This window comes from Macrobrachium rosenbergii, chromosome 56, assembly GCF_040412425.1.
Source record: "Macrobrachium rosenbergii isolate ZJJX-2024 chromosome 56, ASM4041242v1, whole genome shotgun sequence".
NCBI lineage: Eukaryota > Metazoa > Arthropoda > Malacostraca > Decapoda > Palaemonidae > Macrobrachium > Macrobrachium rosenbergii.
The window spans coordinates 28,248,619-28,267,565 of record NC_089796.1 but is presented as its reverse complement, the minus strand read 5'-3'; the positions used below and the strand labels follow the sequence as shown (position 1 = coordinate 28,267,565).

The 18,947-nt window shown below is 36.2% G+C and overlaps 1 protein-coding gene across 1 annotated transcript; it reads left to right on the top strand.

Moving 5' to 3' along the window:
• Nucleotides 1-244: 244 nt before the first annotated feature.
• Nucleotides 245-2,644, top strand: LOC136836582 (putative nuclease HARBI1). The gene is made up of 3 exons (XM_067101040.1): nucleotides 245-1,195; nucleotides 1,474-1,767; nucleotides 2,339-2,644. The coding sequence occupies exons 1-3, from the start codon at nucleotides 450-452 to the stop codon at nucleotides 2,349-2,351; spliced, it is 1,053 nt and encodes a 350-aa protein (XP_066957141.1). The 5' UTR covers nucleotides 245-449; the 3' UTR covers nucleotides 2,352-2,644.
• Nucleotides 2,645-18,947: the final 16,303 nt, after the last annotated feature.

Here is an 18,947-nt window from a genome sequence, read left to right as displayed (position 1 = left end):
TAAATAAATAAAGACCGACGACATGTGTTTTTAAAAATGCTGCCTCCTCTCCTGCAAGACCAAAAAGCTGAAACTGTAGCTGGAAATAATTTCTTCTCATTATGAGAAGCTGGCTCCCTTGCAATATTACGCTCCTGAAGAATAGGCTGTTTGTCCGTAAATAAATTGCTTGTAGTTCTGTCAGCCCTCCTGTCTGTCCCCCTCACTGCTAGCTTCTCTACCTACCTTCCTGCTTGTCTACCTGGGCCCATATTTATCAAAGCTCGCAAATCCTTAAGAGTACTCTTAAATCATTAAAACACTCTTAAAGTTGTGAAAATTCTTAAGAGAATTTTACGAAGCCTCTTACGCGCTATGAGTACTCATATCTCGGGCCGAGATTTACGAGTGGTGGAGAGGTCTCCTAACTACTTAGGAGTTTCTCATAGCGGTAGTCACAGACTGTAAACATGGCAGACGAACAAGAACACCGCATTCGCCGCCCGAGGAATTTTCGTCCAAGACTGGATATATTCAATGTGTATGACGACAGTGACTTTAGAAAAAGATATAGAGTTGATCAAAATGGCCTCATGTATGTGACTGACTTGATCAGAGAGGCGATTGCCAACCGTACACAGAGGAGTCATGCCGTAACACCAGAGATGAAAGTGGCGCTTACTTTGAGATATTTTGCAACAGGCAAAATGCAACTCTGCAATGGTTATGACTTTGGCCTCTCTCAGCCCATAATTAGCAGAATAATTACACAGTCTGTTGATGCTCTTACAGTTCCACGGATGATCCAAAGATTTGTGAAGTTCCCAACCAATCCCGTGGAAATTCAAAGAATACAAGCTGACTTTTCACAAATTGCTGGATTCCCCGGTGTAGTGGGTGTGATTGATGGCACCCATATCAAAACTGTTGCTCCAAAAGATTTTGAAGAAGTTTACATCAATAGAAAAATCTTTCACAGCATCAATGTACAAGTTGTTTTTGATGCTAATTACCTAGTGAGGAACATTGTTGCAAAGTGGCCAGGATCTGTTCATGACTCAAGAATTTTCCGTGAAAGTGGAGTTTGGCGAGGATTTGAACAGAACCGAGTACCTGCTGGATGCTACTTGTTAGGGGATAGTGGGTACCCATGTAAACGCTGGTTGTTGACCCCTTACCTAAGGCCTGAGGGACAACATCAAGAAGCTTATAACAGGTAATGTATAGTTACATAGTATATATTTAAGGTTAACATCAAATTGAGACTTAGTTTTTCTGTGGTGCTTATATTTACTTTTGTTTATACTTATGTAATGGCTCATTTGCCTGAATAGTGTATAGAGAAAATTTTTAAAATAAAGCAGTAATTATAATCTAAGCAAAATAATTTAATGTAACTTATGTTGGCCTCAATGTAAAATCATACCTAAAACATATGAAGGTATGCCATTAGCAACAAGAAGACTAATTGAATAATTTCAATATTGTTCACAGGGCTCACAAGAAAACGCGAAGTGTCGTGGAAAGAGGAATAGGTCAGCTGAAAAGAAGATTTCAGGTTCTCCATGGCGAAATAAGAGTCAACCCTCAAAAGGCAGCCAAGATCATCATGGCATGTGGCATCATGCATAATATATGCAAAGAACGGAACATCCCAATCGAAGATGAAAATGAACATGAAGAGGATGTTGATGACCATAATCGTGATGAAGTGTTCCAGACTGCGCAAGGAGAACCAGTTCCAGATGGTGCACTTTTCAGGGAAAATATTCTCCGAAACCACTTCATGTAAGTACACAATAGGTGTTAACTTTTGTTGCATGTCATTGTATTGTATGGTGTTTTTACGTTGCAGGGAACAAGTGGTTATTCAGGACCTACAACTTAATGTGTAGCTACTCTGAACCATAACAAGAAGTGAAGCATGTCATTGTAGTTCATAATCACACTTCAATAAATAATATCAGTGAAAAATATGATAAAAGCACTCAAAATCGGATATTTCTCATTGGCACAAATTGTTGTATTTCCATATTCCCTCTTTTATCTTTGTCCCTTTTATTCCACAAACTCTTTGGGGCAAGAGTTTATACACGAGTATGTAAACCACTGTAAAATATCAAAGGTAGTGTAAATTAAACCTGTATAATTACTGGCCATCCAAAGACAACCAATTAAATAATCCCACATATTAAACACTGTACTTGTTTTATGTTCCAATTTAGAGGTTCTTTGAAGAACTTAACTCTAACATTAGGACACATTTTTCCCCCCTCATACAGTTCACGGTAGTGTAAGATAATATAGTTTTATTAAACTAAATGCACTATAGCTACAGATATTTTATTCTTGTTTGCAGGATTGACGACTAAAATGTTGGATGGAGGACCAACTTAACGGGAATGGCTATTGCTCCCACTATCAGCAAGCAAGAGAGAACTATATTGCCTCTTCCTTGTACATCACAGAACCCCTCTGAACTGGACTGGTATTTGGCCTGGTGGACTCCTCTATGGAAAGGAAAACGACTCTGTATCATCTTTTAAGTCATAGATCAATACATATACATTTCTACACTTGAGTTTGATATATACCTTCTTCCCTTCTTTATTTCAAACTTTTGGTGTATAGAAGTTGGCTGCTATAACAAATGGATGGCACTTTGTAAGCTATCTTGATTTCATTATTACAACTGAGTGATGGGTTTCCAATTAAATATATCCATCTTTTGTAACTGTCCCAAGTACAGTACAGCAGTCCTCGGTTATTATATTGCCTGTACTATCAGAAGTTACAGCTTTAGTGAACCAAGTGCTGTACTCTTCATGCACAATACAATATTTAATCACTTTCATTAAAGTAAATTTTCTTTAAAGTATATTCGTAGCCAGTGATAATATTCAAGCACTGGAAATGTCAAAATGAAAATGAAATGAAATGACAAATATATGAGGTTTTATTTTTTCTTATTCTTAATACTACAATTAGACAAGTAAATGGTTCCTAGATAGGGCAAAATATACCTGAGCTGGGCACCTCTGCAATTGCGGAAGTCATTATTTCAGTCTGCAATCTCGGTGGAGGAAGGGGAAAAGAAGGATGAAAGAATAGAGGGTGGTGATGGATGATTGGGGAGGAGTGGATAAAGGAGAAAGAGTGGGAAAGACAATAGGCATTAATTATTTGGGTAAAGATGCCCGTAACTGACTTATTAGAAGGCTTTTATACTCGGCCTCCAGTTCAAATGCTTTCCTTTTAGCATCAGCTGCAGCTCTTTCAGCTTCAGCTGCAGCTATTTTGGCTTCCCAGAAAGCCAATTCTGCTTTTTGTTTCTTTGCCCGAAAAGTGTCTTCAAGCAAAGGAAACAGAAGACGCTTTGCAGGTGGAGCATGGCTGTTTTCAGCAGACATGCTTGCATGTGCTGTGGATGCTGAAGGACTCTGACCAACAATGAATGATGATGATGTTGATGCTGCAACTGAAGACTGTGGATGTCTTGAAAGTGCTGGTGGTGTTGAAGAGGGTATTTATACCGTCGAGATATTACCTTCAAAGGTGACATCGACTGCATCAGACATCACCTCACATGTCTCTTCCACTTGTTCCTCTGACTCATCCCTGAAATATAAGACAGCATCTGATATTGTTTGTTCCCCTTTTCCTTTGTTTGCATGCTAAAAAACAAACACTGGTGACTGTATTGTCTGAAGGTCAAATAACACCATTTTCCTCTAATATCCAAGCATTTTCCACAAAAATTAACATCAAAATAATTCAACTTGCACCAAAATTGACTAGAAAGAAACTATTTTTCCAAAAACTTGTTTATTATTACCTAAAATCAAAAGCTGAAGAATCCATGTGACCTCCCAATCCAGAAATGGCTACATTTTGCACTCCTAAAATTGACTCGATGGCCAATGCAACCTCTGATAGGGGCTTCGGGGAGGGGGGGACCACCACCTGTAATAACAGTAGTATTAGCAATAAAAATTTCATAAAAATAATACAGTAATAATCTTAATACTAAATGCTTTAATAATATGAGTATAATCTGAGTTTAGGTCTGGGTCTAAAGTTCTTAATTTTACTGCTCATAACAGATCATTCATATTGTACACTACCTGGTAATGTGTGATACGCTAGTGCACAAAACCACTAAATTTGTAATTGTAGCCAAGAGCTCTGAATTGTTTATGCCAATAAAAACCAGAAAATTCACGACAAAACACTTCATTTTATGCCCCAGCATCAATAAAATGATGGGGAAAACCTTTACAGCCACCTAACAAGGTTGGGGGACCACAGGAGAGAACCGGGGGTTTTGGGTGGGTGAAGAGGAAAACTATAAAAATAGCACTTATAATAATGTTAAATATGTAGGATTTGAAAGATGACAGCCAAATTTTGATGTGAATTATAAAAAAAACTATTTCATGCATCAATGGAATCTACAGGACATTTGCTATCGGCTTTAAGTTTCTATTTTTTCCAATGTCAACCACGAAGCTATTACCTACAATTCTAAGTAAATTTTGTGCACTAGCCTAACCAATAACGCTTATCTAACCTCAACTTTAAGCATCTTTATTTTTGTTATTAGTATTTATGCATTCTATACACTATCCTCCTTAATTCTAGGTGTCTACTTTTTTAAAAGCTCGCACAGACCTATTCTATAGAATTACCAAAGGATTTTTGGGTATATTTTTAAGGGGAAAAAAATAAAGGTGTGGAATTATTCTCAATAATGGTAATTTTCTAGTATAAAGTCGCATAATATGAAAGCTTTTAAGGAAGAAAAGTTGCTCATCTTGGCCTAATATGTAAGAATCTCAAGGTGGACGGCTTAAATAAAAAAAAAAAAGGGGCCTGGTGGGGAGGCACAGCCCCTCAGCTAGGAAATAACCAGTTCAGTGACAAGTTAGAGAAGTGTTTTAGGCTATTACGGGCACTAGCCTAACCTTAAACACCTACCTAACCTGTCACTAACTTGATTATTTCCTAGCTGGGGCGGCTGTGCCCTCCCAGCCTCTCCCCTTTTTATTTAAGAGTTCAACCTTGATATTCTTACATTTTGGGCAAAGATAAACAACTTTTCTTAGTTAAATGCTTCCTTATTATGCAATTCTAAATTAGAAAATTACTTCGAGAAATATCAAGGTATGTAAGTTTGGTTAGGTCTTGCATTGTTACATTTATCATGTAAAACCATTGGTCAAGGTTTACTTTGAACAGCACAGCTGTAACATAGAGTCATGGCTATCCAGTTTTACCTAACCTAACCTTGCTGTGAAAGCAATGTCTAGATCAACATCAATTTTTCTACCATGCCTAGTCTCACATAACTTAACTAGCCTAGGAATTTCAGTTATTAGTTGTATTGCTGATAATGGATAAAAGAAGGGCTTCTTACCTGTTGCTGCCACATATTTTCTGTTGTTACAGAAAATATGTGCTTTGAGTGCCCACCATTTTTTTTCTACATCTGTATAAAATATATATTTAAATATATATTCCTATAACATTTTGTAAAAAGTTTATGGCTATTTTGGGTGATTGAGAAATTTTCTTTATGATCGGTAATTACCTTACATGGAGAAACATTCCTTGGAATTGGTGATTATCTCCGTAGTTTACTTTATAATTTCTTTGAATTTGTTTCTTTTAATTTGTTTGTTTTAATTTAATTCCGGTTTGTTCAATTAATGTTTGAGGCTTTATTTTTCCTAAATCACAGTAAATAAAATTGTGCTAATTAACTGACCTCAGCCTTCGTTGTGCAAACCAAAGTAAAGAGGAGTTAAATATAACTACTAACTACCTAATTTTCTGAATATTCCGAGCCAAACAACTCTACGAAGCAACCTCGCAGTCACTGTTGGAAGGGAAAAGCAGTCCAATACCAACCGTCAAGGAGTGATTACTCTCCCTCACCTCACCTTACCTTTGGATATTTTATGGATTCATATTCTTCGTCGTAGTGCTGGACATTTTTTCGGGACTCTACAACGATGGGACTCATTGTGTTCAGTGCTGTGAATACTAAGTGTAGCACCATGAAGAATTGAGTTAACTCTGCACCTCGTCTGATGAATGTGGAGGCGACCTCAGTGATGGCTATGGAATTATCATGTCCATTCTCTATTTCATCCTATGAAGTCACTATAAGGTGGGTCATTATATTGATTGGCACAATAGTAGTGGCATTTCTTGGTGACTTTTATCATCCTCAAGTCAAAAAATAAAATAAAGCCTTGAACACAGTAATTGAAAATCGCTCGTGAAACTAGGTTTGTTTATAGGCAACTCTAATTAAAATTATCAATTGTCGACCATAAATTGCTTGTTTATTGAAATTCGGCCTTTTAACATATATTCTAAGTGATGCCTTCATCACATATATTTAATTTGTTAATTAGGTCAAAATATGATTAAAATTGTTGGCTTTTGATTTGCAATTTTAGAAATTAATATTAAATTGAGATTAGTTTTGGAGGTGAATTTAATTTGTTGATTTGCCTTTATAGCCTAATATTAGGAACAAAATTTTAGGGTAGTCAAAAATTATATTCATATTTCATTTAAACAATTCTTTACAAATTCTGGTTTTCCAATTTGAATTGGGTGGTTATAGATTTATCTATCTTTTAGGGCTGGCTCAAGGTGGAGTGGAAAGCTTGGGACAGGAGTATATCTGCCAATGCTTCTAGGTTTGCTGACCAGAAGCAGTCACTACTCCAAGTGAACTAGCATCAACTGACAACCAACTACATATTATAAATTTCTCAAAATGATTTAGAATCTACAGATGTTAGTTTTGCAAATAAATATTTTTTATAACACGGTCGTTTGTTCTAAGTGATTTTTTCTGCTCATGGCGACCGTGACAGGATTGAGGATGTTGGTTGTTAAGAGTTGCTGCTGGTTCGCTTCCAAGCTAGTCAGACGAGGTGTAATTTAACTTTTATATTTCCTTGGTTAAATTTTAAGATTACGTATATTTCCGTTACTGTTTTGACTTTATTTGGCTTTATATTCTTACTGAAACTGGTACGAAGATGACTGAGTTATTGATAAAATCACGAAAATATGTTAGAAAGTCAGTAACTGAAATTTACAATAAGAAGGATCAGTTTTCATCATATAGTGATATTGAACGTTCTACACTGAAACTGAAGCTTGAAGAGCATTTCACGAAATTATCTGACTTAGATTCTAAAATACAAACTTCAAAGTTTTCTACTGACTGTGAGGAAGCTGCTTTGGAAGTTGAGCTTGATGCATGTGAACAGTACAAAACTAAAATTCAAGAGAGCTTCTCTACTTTACAAAATTTACCTCAGGTTCAGCATCTGCCTATAGATAATGTCACATCAGTCCTTGTTAAAGAGTCCTCATGCTCCTTTACCAACCTTCAATAGTACTGAAGGCGAAGATCTTGGGAAGTTTTTTGTAGAATTTGAACAAACCCTTTCAAAGTTTAAGTTCCCAGAATATGATAAGTTGTTGTTGTTAAAACAACAGGTAAAGGGAAAAGCTCTCACATTAATTAACACTTTGGATGTTCAAAGTCAGAGTTATGCTGATGCAAAAGCTTTGCTAGAAAAGGCTTTAGGCTCAAGAGAAATTCAAATTTTTAATACCATAAAGCAAATCTCTTCAATAAAACTTTCAGATGATGATGATCCTTTTGAATATATTGGGAAAGTAAGCAATTTAGTAGCAAGCGTTAAGACCTTAAATATTGATGTTGACATGTTTCTTCAGTTCTTCTTCTGGAATGGCTTAAATGAGAAATTTAAGTGTCATATGACTGCCATAACTAACAAAATTAGGCCATCTCTTGCAGAAATTAGGGATAATTTCTTTGATGCTAGTGAGAGATATTTACAAGGTAAAAAAGGTAAGAAAGTAGAGAAACAAAAGTCTGACACTTCTAGCTTGGCTGCCAAGGTTTCTTTTGACTCTAAAGTAGGCAAGTGCAGCATTTGCAGTAAATTAGGCAAAGATCCAAGCCATTTTTTGAGTAAATGTCCCAACTTTGTATCCAGCAAAGATAAAAGAAAAAAAATTGGAGGAACTGGGTGCTTGCTCAAAGTGTGGCTATCCAAGTCACATATTATCAGAATGCAGATTCAGATTTAATTCCAGATGTAAAAGCTGCAAAGGCTGGCATATGTCATTTTTGTGTCCCGATGAAAAAGGTGCTACCAGTATTAAAGAAAAGAATCCAAATTCCGAAAAGAAAAAAGAAAGTAAAGCCAGTAACAGTACAGATAGAGTTAGAAACTCTGAGAGTGGTAATGGAGCTGTAGCTGGTAGTTCAAGCAGTAGTGTTGCTGCTATAACTGAAGTTTTAAATTGTGAGGTTGAGGGATATACAATTTTGTCAACCTTTAATATTTCAATTAAAGGTACCAATCTCAGGGTCCTTAAAGACACTGGATGTCAAGCAAATTACATTGAAGAAAATTTGGCTCAAGATTTAAATCTGAAAGTTGTAAATAATGCAGTTTCTTTAACCATTAATGGTATTAATTCCTCTAAGAGTTATAAGACTAAACAAGTTGAAATTGAGTTGCCAATTGGTAGCAGTAGTTACATTGTATATGCATTTTGTCTTCCCTCAATTGATGTTTCATTGCAGTTACCTGGGCTAAATGAAGTAGTCAGTGGGTTTGTTTCAAAGGGATACAAGCTAGCAGATCGGGGATTGTTAAATTCTACAGATAGGATAGACAATATTAAATTTATATTAGGATCAGAGTCCTTGCATTGTATCCCTGAAAAGGATATAGTATTTGGGAAATCAAATGATTCTATTTATTCTGATACATGCTTGGGTATATTACTAAAGGGAGACATAAATAAATTAAAGAGCAATTTGAGATTCTTGAAGCCTTGTTCTTCCATGAAGTCAAATGTGCAACATATGTTAAAAGCTGTAAATGTACTTCCAACAGGAACTAAAGAGAACGTTTCAGTAGAATCTTCATCTTTAAATGACTTGGAGACTTCTAATACATATGAGTTGTTTGATGATGATGGTCAGATAATAGAATCTGAGTTGAATAGGGCTACAAATGAATGCTTAGAACTCTCTTGTAAATATTATGTTGGGGAAGACAGAGGTCAATATCATGAAGATAATGTAGAACTGAATGACAGGCTTATAGAGTATGCTTTAGAAGAAACCCATAGGACTGTTGATGGAAGATTGTTTATGCCACTGTTATGGAACCCAAAAGTTAGTCATCTACTAGGCCGCAACTACAAATTAGCCAAATCAGTGTTGAAAACCCTTACATCTAAATTAGAAAAATTACCTGATAAGTTAGCCTTAGTAAATGACACCTTTAAGACTCAGGAGACATTAGGCATCATAGAAAGAATTGATAATCTTGAGGATTTTATGGATACTCATCCTGAGCATAGTTTCATGCCTTTCATCGGGGTCTTTAAACCAGAGAGGGACACCACTAAATGCCGTGTAGTTTTTCTTTCTAATTTGTATGAAAAAAGTTCTAAATCTCCAACTGCAGTTAGTCACAACATGGCAATATTTTCTGGGCCTTCATTAAACCAAAAGTTAGCCTCCGCTCTCCTACAGTTGAGATTTGGTAAGTTTTTATTATGCTTTGATCTTGAAAAGGCATTCAATCAAATTGCTTTGCCAGAAAATGATCAAAATAGGCTACTGTTTCTTTGGTATAGAAATATTGAGAAAGCAGATTATTCATTAGTAGGGTATAAATGTTCTAGGTTGAGTTTCGGATTAAGATGTAGTCCCACAATTCTCATGTTGGCCCTCTTTAAAATTTTGATATTGGATGAAGCGCCGGACTCCAAAATAAACAGGATGAAGTCTCTTGTGTATCAACTAATATATATGGACAATGGGGCATACACTACAGATGAGGAAGCTGATCTTAAGTGGGCATATTCTGTGCTTCCTGATATATTCAAACCTTATAGATTTAACTTGCAACAGTTTGCAACAAATTGTTCATCTCTACAAGAGAATATTGATGATGATTTTGATAAAGTGACCTCTGACCCTATTAAACTGCTAGGTCTTCAGTGGCATCGTTCCACTGATAAGATTTCTACCAAGGAAATCAGTTTAGATATTTCAGCAAACACTAAGAGACTTATTTTGAAGTCTATTGCTAGCCATTTTGATGTATACAATTTTAATGCTCCCCTTCTGAACAGAGCAAAGCCATTTTTGCACGATTTGCAAGTTCAAAGAAATTTGGGATGGGATGATACCTTGACAGCCTCTCTAGTGAGGGAGTGGCGTTGTATTGCCAGGCAGGCAAATTCTGCTCCACCAGTTATGTTGGACAGAAATGTTGGAAATAGGGAGGATTTATATGATCTTGTAGGATTTGCCGACAGTAGTAAGGTCATGTTTGGTTGCGTCATTTACCTTCTTAACTTGAATACAGATGTTGTTTCTTTCGTAATGTCAAAATCGAAGATTGTCAACAAACAATTGGAGTCAAAATCCATTCCGTCTCTTGAGCTACAAGCATTGTCTTTGGGTACAGAGTGCTTAATTGATATATTTCACGATATTGCTGGAGATCGGTGCATTGAAGCTATAAAGATTAATAAACTGCGAATGTACTCTGACAGTTTAGTTACGGTTAGCTGGGTCAACTCGTATGTACATAAGCTTGATAAAATGCAGAAACACTCAGTGTTTGTTCTTAATAGACTAGAACACATTGCTAACTTGTGTGAGGCACATCAGGTGGAGTTTTCTTTTGTGTCAGGTGTACAGAACCCAGCAGACTGTGTAACCAGACCTATTTCTCATAATCAGTTAACTAAGACTAATTTTATCACGGGACCAGAATTTTTGACTGATGCATCAGATAACACTATTAGTAGAGATATTCTTACAGTACTGGTTCCAGACCCAGATTATTCTGAAAGGGTAGAAAAGTTTGCAGGATATGTTGAAATTCAAGGCACTGATCATTATCACTTAATTCCTCCTGAAAAAGTATCTAGTTTTGGTAAGCTGGTTAATATTAATGCTTTAATGTTAAAGTTTGTAAATTGTCTGAAAACCTCCTTAGTTCGCAAACATCCAGACAAGTATTCTCATTTGTTTCTTCACTCTGCTGATTTTAACTATTACAGGGAGGCATATCATAGAGTAATTCTGTTGGACCAGAGAAGTCTGTTTCCTGAGATTTTTGAGTACTTTAATTCTGCTTCAAAGATATTAAGTGACATTCCACCTTTGGTTTCTCAGTTAAATGTATACTAAGATAACAAAGGGTTGCTGAGAGTAAAAGGTAAGTGTGACAGAATTAAGAAAATTAGGAAATACAGGAAGTATAGTTTTCCACTGCTGATGTCAAAGTGTAGCCCATTAGTTCCTTTGTTAATTAGGCACACACATCTTAGCTTACATCATGCAGGGTGTTATTCTGTTATACAAGAAATTAGGAAAACTGTTTGGATTCCCCATATATTTTCTTTAGTAAAGAACTATATAAGGGGCTGTATTGGATGCAAAAGGTTCAGGGAAAGACCTATTAAATTAAACCAAAGTTCTTATCGTGAGGTTAGAATTGATCCATCAAATGTCCCATTCCGTAATATTTACATTGATCATATGGGACCCTTTTATGTTAAAGTGAACAATTCCAAAGAAAAGGTATGGATCCTTGTAATTAGTTGCATGTGGTCAAGAGCAGTAAATCTAAAGCTGTGTGATAGTCTCTCGGTTGAGGATTTGCTAAGAGCCTTGCAGCTCCACATTTATCAATTTGGAATGCCTGAGTATGTTGTCTCTGATTTGGGAACTCAAATGACTGCTGGATCCAATATTATAGAGACTTTTCTTTCTGATTTTGAAACTGAAGATTTTCTGAGAAGGCATAATATGAATGAGATCAAATTTGACCACTATTATAAGGGTAACAGTGAACTTGGGGGATTGGTTGAAATCTGTGTTAAGCTGTCTAAAAGACTGATACAAGGAGCTATTGGTAAAAACATTTTACCATACAAGGATTTTGAGTTTATTGTATCTAAAACAGTACACCTTATTAATCGCAGGCCTATAGCCTTTAAAGACTCATTGAGGGAATATTCTCTGGAGGAATTGCCTGAAGTCATAACTCCTGAGAAGTTGTTATATGGCCGTGATCTTGTAACATTGAATATCATTCTACAGTTGCAAGGTACTACTTCAGATCCGGATTGGTCAGTTGATCCAGTGGATTTGATAAGGAACTCCTATGAAAAACTTGTTAAAGTACAATCTAAGCTGATAGACATCTATAATAATGAATTTTTAAACCATCTTGTATATCAAGCAACAAATAAAAAGGATAGGTATAAGCCTGTACCACATAAGCAGTTAAAGGTAGGAGATCTAGTTCTTGTTAAGGAAAATATGACCAAAGCCATTGATCACCCCATAGGAATTGTTAAAGAGCTCACTAAGAATATTTACGATGAAGTTACTGAGGCTAAAGTAATGCTAGGTAAAAGTCGAAGATTTGTCAAGCGTCATGTGACAAGCCTGATTCCTTTAATGTCAATTGACCATTGACAGAATGGCTAAAACTAAGGAAATTCTTTCACAGGAAGACATTTAATCTGTATATATTATTAGTTAAGTTTATTTTGTTTTAAATTTATTTTCCATTGACTTTTCAGATGAAAATTCAATCCCTTCCCTCGGAGTGTATAAAATATGTATTTAAATATATATTCCTATAACATTTTGTAAAAAGTTTATGGCTATTTTGGGTGATTGAGAAATTTTCTTTATGATCGGTAATTACCTTACATGGAGAAACATTCCTTGGAATTGGTGATTATCTCCGTAGTTTACTTTATAATTTCTTTGAATTTGTTTCTTTTAATTTGTTTGTTTTAATTTAATTCCGGTTTGTTCAATTAATGTTTGAGGCTTTATTTTTCCTAAATCACAGTAAAAAAATTGTGCTAATTAACTGACCTCAGCCTTCGTTGTGCAAACCAAAGTAAAGAGGAGTTAAAGATAACTACTAACTACCTAATTTTCTGAATATTCCGAGCCAAACAACTCTACGAAGCAACCTCGCAGTCACTGTTGGAAGGGAAAAGCAGTCCAATACCAACCGTCAAGGAGTGATTACTCTCCTCACCTCACCTTACCTTTGGATATTTTATGGATTCATATTCTTCGTCGTAGTGCTGGACATTTTTTCGGGACTCTACAACGATGGGACTCATTGTGTTCAGTGCTGTGAATACTAAGTGTAGCACCATGAAGAATTGAGTTAACTCTGCACCTCGTCTGATGAATGTGGAGGCGACCTCAGTGATGGCTATGGAATTATCATGTCCATTCTCTATTTCATCCTATGAAGTCACTATAAGGTGGGTCATTGTATTGATTGGCACAATAGTAGTGGCATTTCTTGGTGACTTTTATCATCCTCAAGTCAAAAAATAAAATAAAGCCTTGAACACAGTAATTGAAAATCGCTCGTGAAACTAGGTTTGTTTATAGGCAACTCTAATTAAAATTATCAATTGTCGACCATAAATTGCTTGTTTATTGAAATTCGGCCTTTTAACATATATTCTAAGTGATGCCTTCATCACATATATTTAATTTGTTAATTAGGTCAAAATATGATTAAAATTGTTGGCTTTTGATTTGCAATTTTAGAAATTAATATTAAATTGAGATTAGTTTTGGAGGTGAATTTAATTTGTTGATTTGCCTTTATAGCCTAATATTGGGAACAAAATTTTAGGGTAGTCAAAAATTATATTCATATTTCATTTAAACAATTCTTTACAAATTCTGGTTTTCCAATTTGAATTGGGTGGTTATAGATTTATCCATCTTTTTTAGGGCTGGCTCAAGGTGGAGTGGAAAGCTTGGGACAGGAGTATATCTGCCAATGCTTCTAGGTTTGCTGACCAGAAGCAGTCACTACTCCAAGTGAACTAGCATCAACTGACAACCAACTACATATTATAAATTTCTCAAAATGATTTAGAATCTACAGATGTTAGTTTTGCAAATAAATATTTTTTATAACACGGTCGTTTGTTCTAAGTGATTTTTTCTGCTCAACATCACACTTGGTCCGGGGGGCAGACTCGGGAAATGAAGCATTCAATTTTTTTGTTACATCTTCCCACGTGTCTCGCCTCATCTTCGCTGTCACTTCCGAACTGAATTTTTTCCCTTCTATTATATGCCTGTTTTCACCTATCAGCTGCAATAGACGAAGACAAGCATCTTGCCTCCAGTTTGCCTTCCTCTGCCTCTTGGGTTTTGGAATACCCACTGGAACTGCAGAATCGATACCAGTCGAAATTGAATCCATTTCTAAGCGAATCTAAGGATGGATGGTGACGATGGTCTTGGTCTGTGTTGTTTGAAGAGTCTGGCAGTCCGCAAAAATTAAAAGAAAACAAAACACACCCGGAAAATAAATACTTTTGATTTCAACAATAATATATAGATCACAAGTTTAATATCATAAGTAATAAATATCTTGGATTTTTTAGTATAATAGTTTTATTGTAACAATGGCTTAAATCGTATATTTATGGATTGTAGCAATATATTTTCCGCTATTGTTAGCGGGATCTTCCCTTAAAAGTTTCTCATAAACATACCGTTTTTCATAGCTACGAGATTCTCTCAGAGCGTTAATAAAACACTCTTAGAAATTCCTCTTAACTATGAGTGATTGAGTGACTCTTAAGGGAATATTTATGAGATTTCATAAGACCTATGATAAATACGGCCCCTGGCCCCTATCTACATTTCTGCTTCTCTTCTTTTTGTCTGTTTGCTCCTCGCCCCGTCGGCACTCGATACGGTCTCTTTACTTGTCTGTACGTTGGCTTGCCTCTTCGACTGTATGCCGCTCTTCCTGTGTGTGCTTACTTGAATGGCCTTCCAAGCTCCTGTCATTTCACCTTTTACTTTCGACGACTGGCAGATATGCAACTAGAATATCACAATCTAGCTATGGTGAAAAAGAGAACGCAATAATAACAGAAGTAAGGTAAACATGAAGACGATCAGAGAGAGAGAGAGAGAGAGAGGGTGGGGATACATTCCCTCGGGGCTCACAAAACGAAGCAGACAATTGCCAGATCATGGAAATTGCTTTTTTATTGGCACTAATTGAACCCAGACGTATGCACATAGCAATCAGCGGTCTTCATTAGGGAACTGTTAAAAATCATTTGATGCTAATTTTGGGTACTCGCATTCTCCTTTGTAATATTAATTGGAGTCTTAAGAATTATTTGAATTTTTGTGTATCTCCTCATCCTCGTAGATAATGTTGGTCTCGATAGAGGTCTTTGAGAAAAGAGGAAACTGGTTGAATCATTAACCTAAGGAGGGTTATCCTCTACGTTTTTGTAATAAGCAGTTGTACCAGTTTTTTCTGTATTTGCTTTGAAAATATTCATCATATTTACCCACATTTACAGACGAAGATAATAATATCACTTTGAAAGCTGGAGTCTTTGCGACAAATGTAGCGTCCATTCTATTTTGGTATTAGTTATCTGTTGAGCTTTTCATTTTTCATGGCTGCTACTCATTTTTCACAGAAGCCAGACCATCATAGTTGAACAAAAGTAGTCTGAACTGGCAAGAGGAATTTGTCCAATTACTTTAAACGTTAAAGTATGATATTTAAAAAAATCTCTTAGTGCAGAAGAAAGTGTCTTTCATGGGCCTATTAAATTTCAGTTCTTTTTTATAAATTTCGTATCAATATAAATTCTTTCATGTCATGGTGGACTTATTTGAAATCCTGGCAATATCCTTCCTTATCCTTCATGCTTTCGAGTTTATTCCCCGAGGCCCCTGATGGCCACTACGGACCTCGTTTGTTACATCAGTCTTGTAGCTTTTGTTCGTTAGCTGTTGGTCAGTTTTAATAAGTTCTTTCTTATTCACTATCAGGGCTTTGCCGCAAAACAGGATTTTCACTTGTTCTTTATCAAAGTGCAGTCATACTTAAATCCATATTTTACCTAGTGTCTTCGGCTACCTGCTACAGAAATACGAAAAATGAGCTATATTTTGTAGATTTTGATTCTGCAACCGCGATACAAGACGTCAATATGAGGCTGTAGATATACTTTAATTTGAATTTATGCATATCAATAACTTTACAACTTTTAATATATAGTATATGTAACAAGCAAAGCTATGCGAATCATTTCAATGTTCTCCTTCAAACCAAGACCACTAATGGGATCTCTCTCTCTCTCTCTCTCTCTCTCTCTCTCTCTCTCTCTCTCTCTCTCTCTCTCTTTTTAAGGTTTTGAAAGATCCTAAAACCTTTGACGCCCCGGAAGTCTTTGAAGATGGATTTCCACTCACTGCACCTCCGAGGTGAATAGATAATTTCCGCCTCCCCCCCCCCGTCCCTTCAATCCACCCATCCCTTCCCACACCTCCTTCCCCCTTTTCCGTTTTCAATCTGGAGACTTCTGAGAATATTTCTTCACTTCTCTGAGATTTGTTGTTCGGTGGTGACGATCTTTATGATGCTGACGATGATGGTGACTGAAACCGATTTAATGAACTGGAAGCGATGCCCTTGGTGACTGTTATTATGGGCTAACTTCAGTGCTTGTACTTAACTCCTAAAGAACTAAATATGACCAGTAAATAATAGTGATACACGTAAAGCAGGATTACCCTAATAATAATAATAATAATAATAATAATAATAATAATAATAATAATAATAATAATAATAATAATAACAAGTATTAGAGAATTAAAACACAAAACACCGCCATATTTATTTCCATCAACAAAAACAACGCTTTAAAGTTCTCCGGGTTCATAATCCTGTCTCGATAAATAAGAAATTAGACAATATAGGGAATATTGTGAGTTAATATTCCAAAATAAATAAAAATTAAAAAGGAAAAGGCAAACTTTCTTTTTATAATTGCTGCAAATAGATTCAGCTGTTGGGATCTCATTTTCATATGAACAGCTGTAGCCTATATTACCGAAAAGGTTTCATATGAAGAACACTTCATTGTCATAAGTCATAAGTTGTGGTCATAGTAGCGAGTAAAAAATGCACTCTTTTCATGGCCCTAATGCAAGGTAATGGCAATTTGAGCACCTGAACATGTAAACTACTAAATCAAGGTTTTCGACATTCTTTTTTTGTAGTTTTTTTTTAATGGCTGTAAGATATCGTACTAAAATATGTGCTTGTCTCGTCATTTAAGTAGGTAATCTTAATACATCATTCGAGTTTTGGTGGATAATTTTTGAGGATTCGCAAAATATGTTGTTCAGAAAGCTTTTAAGTTTACAGGATGTGAAGCCATTTGGAAAAAGAATTTTGCTAGGACGTGGAACTCGATTTCTTGATGGAAATGTTCAAAGGGCTGCTGAAAACATTTAAATCATATGTTGTCCACTTATTCAATTTTCACGATTGCCACTTACCTATTTGGATCCATGGTACAATTAATTTTTTTCTTGCTACCAACGCCACAGCATGAGGGACCAATATGACAATGAATGTAACTGTTCTTTTCTACATAAAAGCTATTCGGTTTTATATTGAGGTTCTTATGAAAGTGACATGCGAAAAGCTAAATCTATTTTTATACAAGAAAATAAACTGTACCTAAACAAGATGTCCAGCTTCCCGTTTTTATTTTCATTAACTACACTATTAATGTGCAGCATGTTTCCTGCTGTTGAACTTTCTCTCTCTTCAGGAAAATGATTATGACTCGAAGTTTGAAACGTCGTTTTTTTTTTTTTTTTTTTTTGGTGGTGGTGGTGGTGGAAATAAATAGGAAATGTTTGGCATTGTTGTAAATCTATAACACTTCATTAGGCGGAGGTGGTAAAGCTTCACAAGCTTCGCCCGCCCGCCTCGATAGCCAGTCACAAAGATACCCTATGATCACGTGTTTACTGTCACTAGAGAGACTTGTTACTAGTTCTCCATCATACACCCGGTCAGCTACCAGTCACTAGTTTTCCGTCTGCATGCTGGTCAAAACAGGTCATTTTTTTTTAGAATAAAGTCAGTCTTTCTCCAAACTTCTGTGTCTATGATTTATATATTTTGGGCTGCCAAGCCAAGCACTGGGGCATTTTCGGCCATTCAGCGATGAAGAAAGTGGAAAGAGGGAGTTAAGTGCTTGCAAGCTAAAAGAGATCCATAAAATAAAGGAGATGAAGTACAAGGATCTACAGGTAGAACTAGAAGGGATTCCCGCAGTTCCAGAGTGTAACATTAGCATGATAATTATTATTATGTAGTGTCACATATTCAACTGTATTTCTGATAAATAACCACACTACTACACTAGGCACAGCACTTCCCAGGACTCGAGCACAGGTACCCATGTTTGTTGAGTGACTTTTGTTACCCGCCAAAACAAAGAGGGTTGGTGTTATTATGAGATGCACATTGGGGTACTACATCCCTTCTACGGCTCCAGATATATTTTCATGGTTACAGGATGCTCCACACAACAGCCAGTAGCAATACCAATGTCAGAGGCAACATCATGCATCTTAGCCAAGGTATTCCTGAATGGCTTGGTAAGCATTGAGGAATGATTTCTCATTAAGGACCAGCATTCATATCCAAGATATAGCCGGCCTTGACCAAATTAACTGGGTCAAGAATCCACCGCACTAACACCACTGACAGTAGCATGGCAGAAAGAACCCACTGCTCACTCAAGATCACCCTTATCGCCAGATGCTGCAGTCGAGACTGGAAGTCATAACTACCCTAGGGCCTCCTCATCCTCTGTACCAGCCTAAAGGAAAAAACGGACACCTCTACCACCAAAATGGTATTTGGTGAAATGCACTGTGTTCAGTGTGAGGAGTTCACCCCTAAAACCACCATCCAACCTGAGGAGAGGCTCTCAGGTCTTTGCAGGGTTGTCAGAAGATA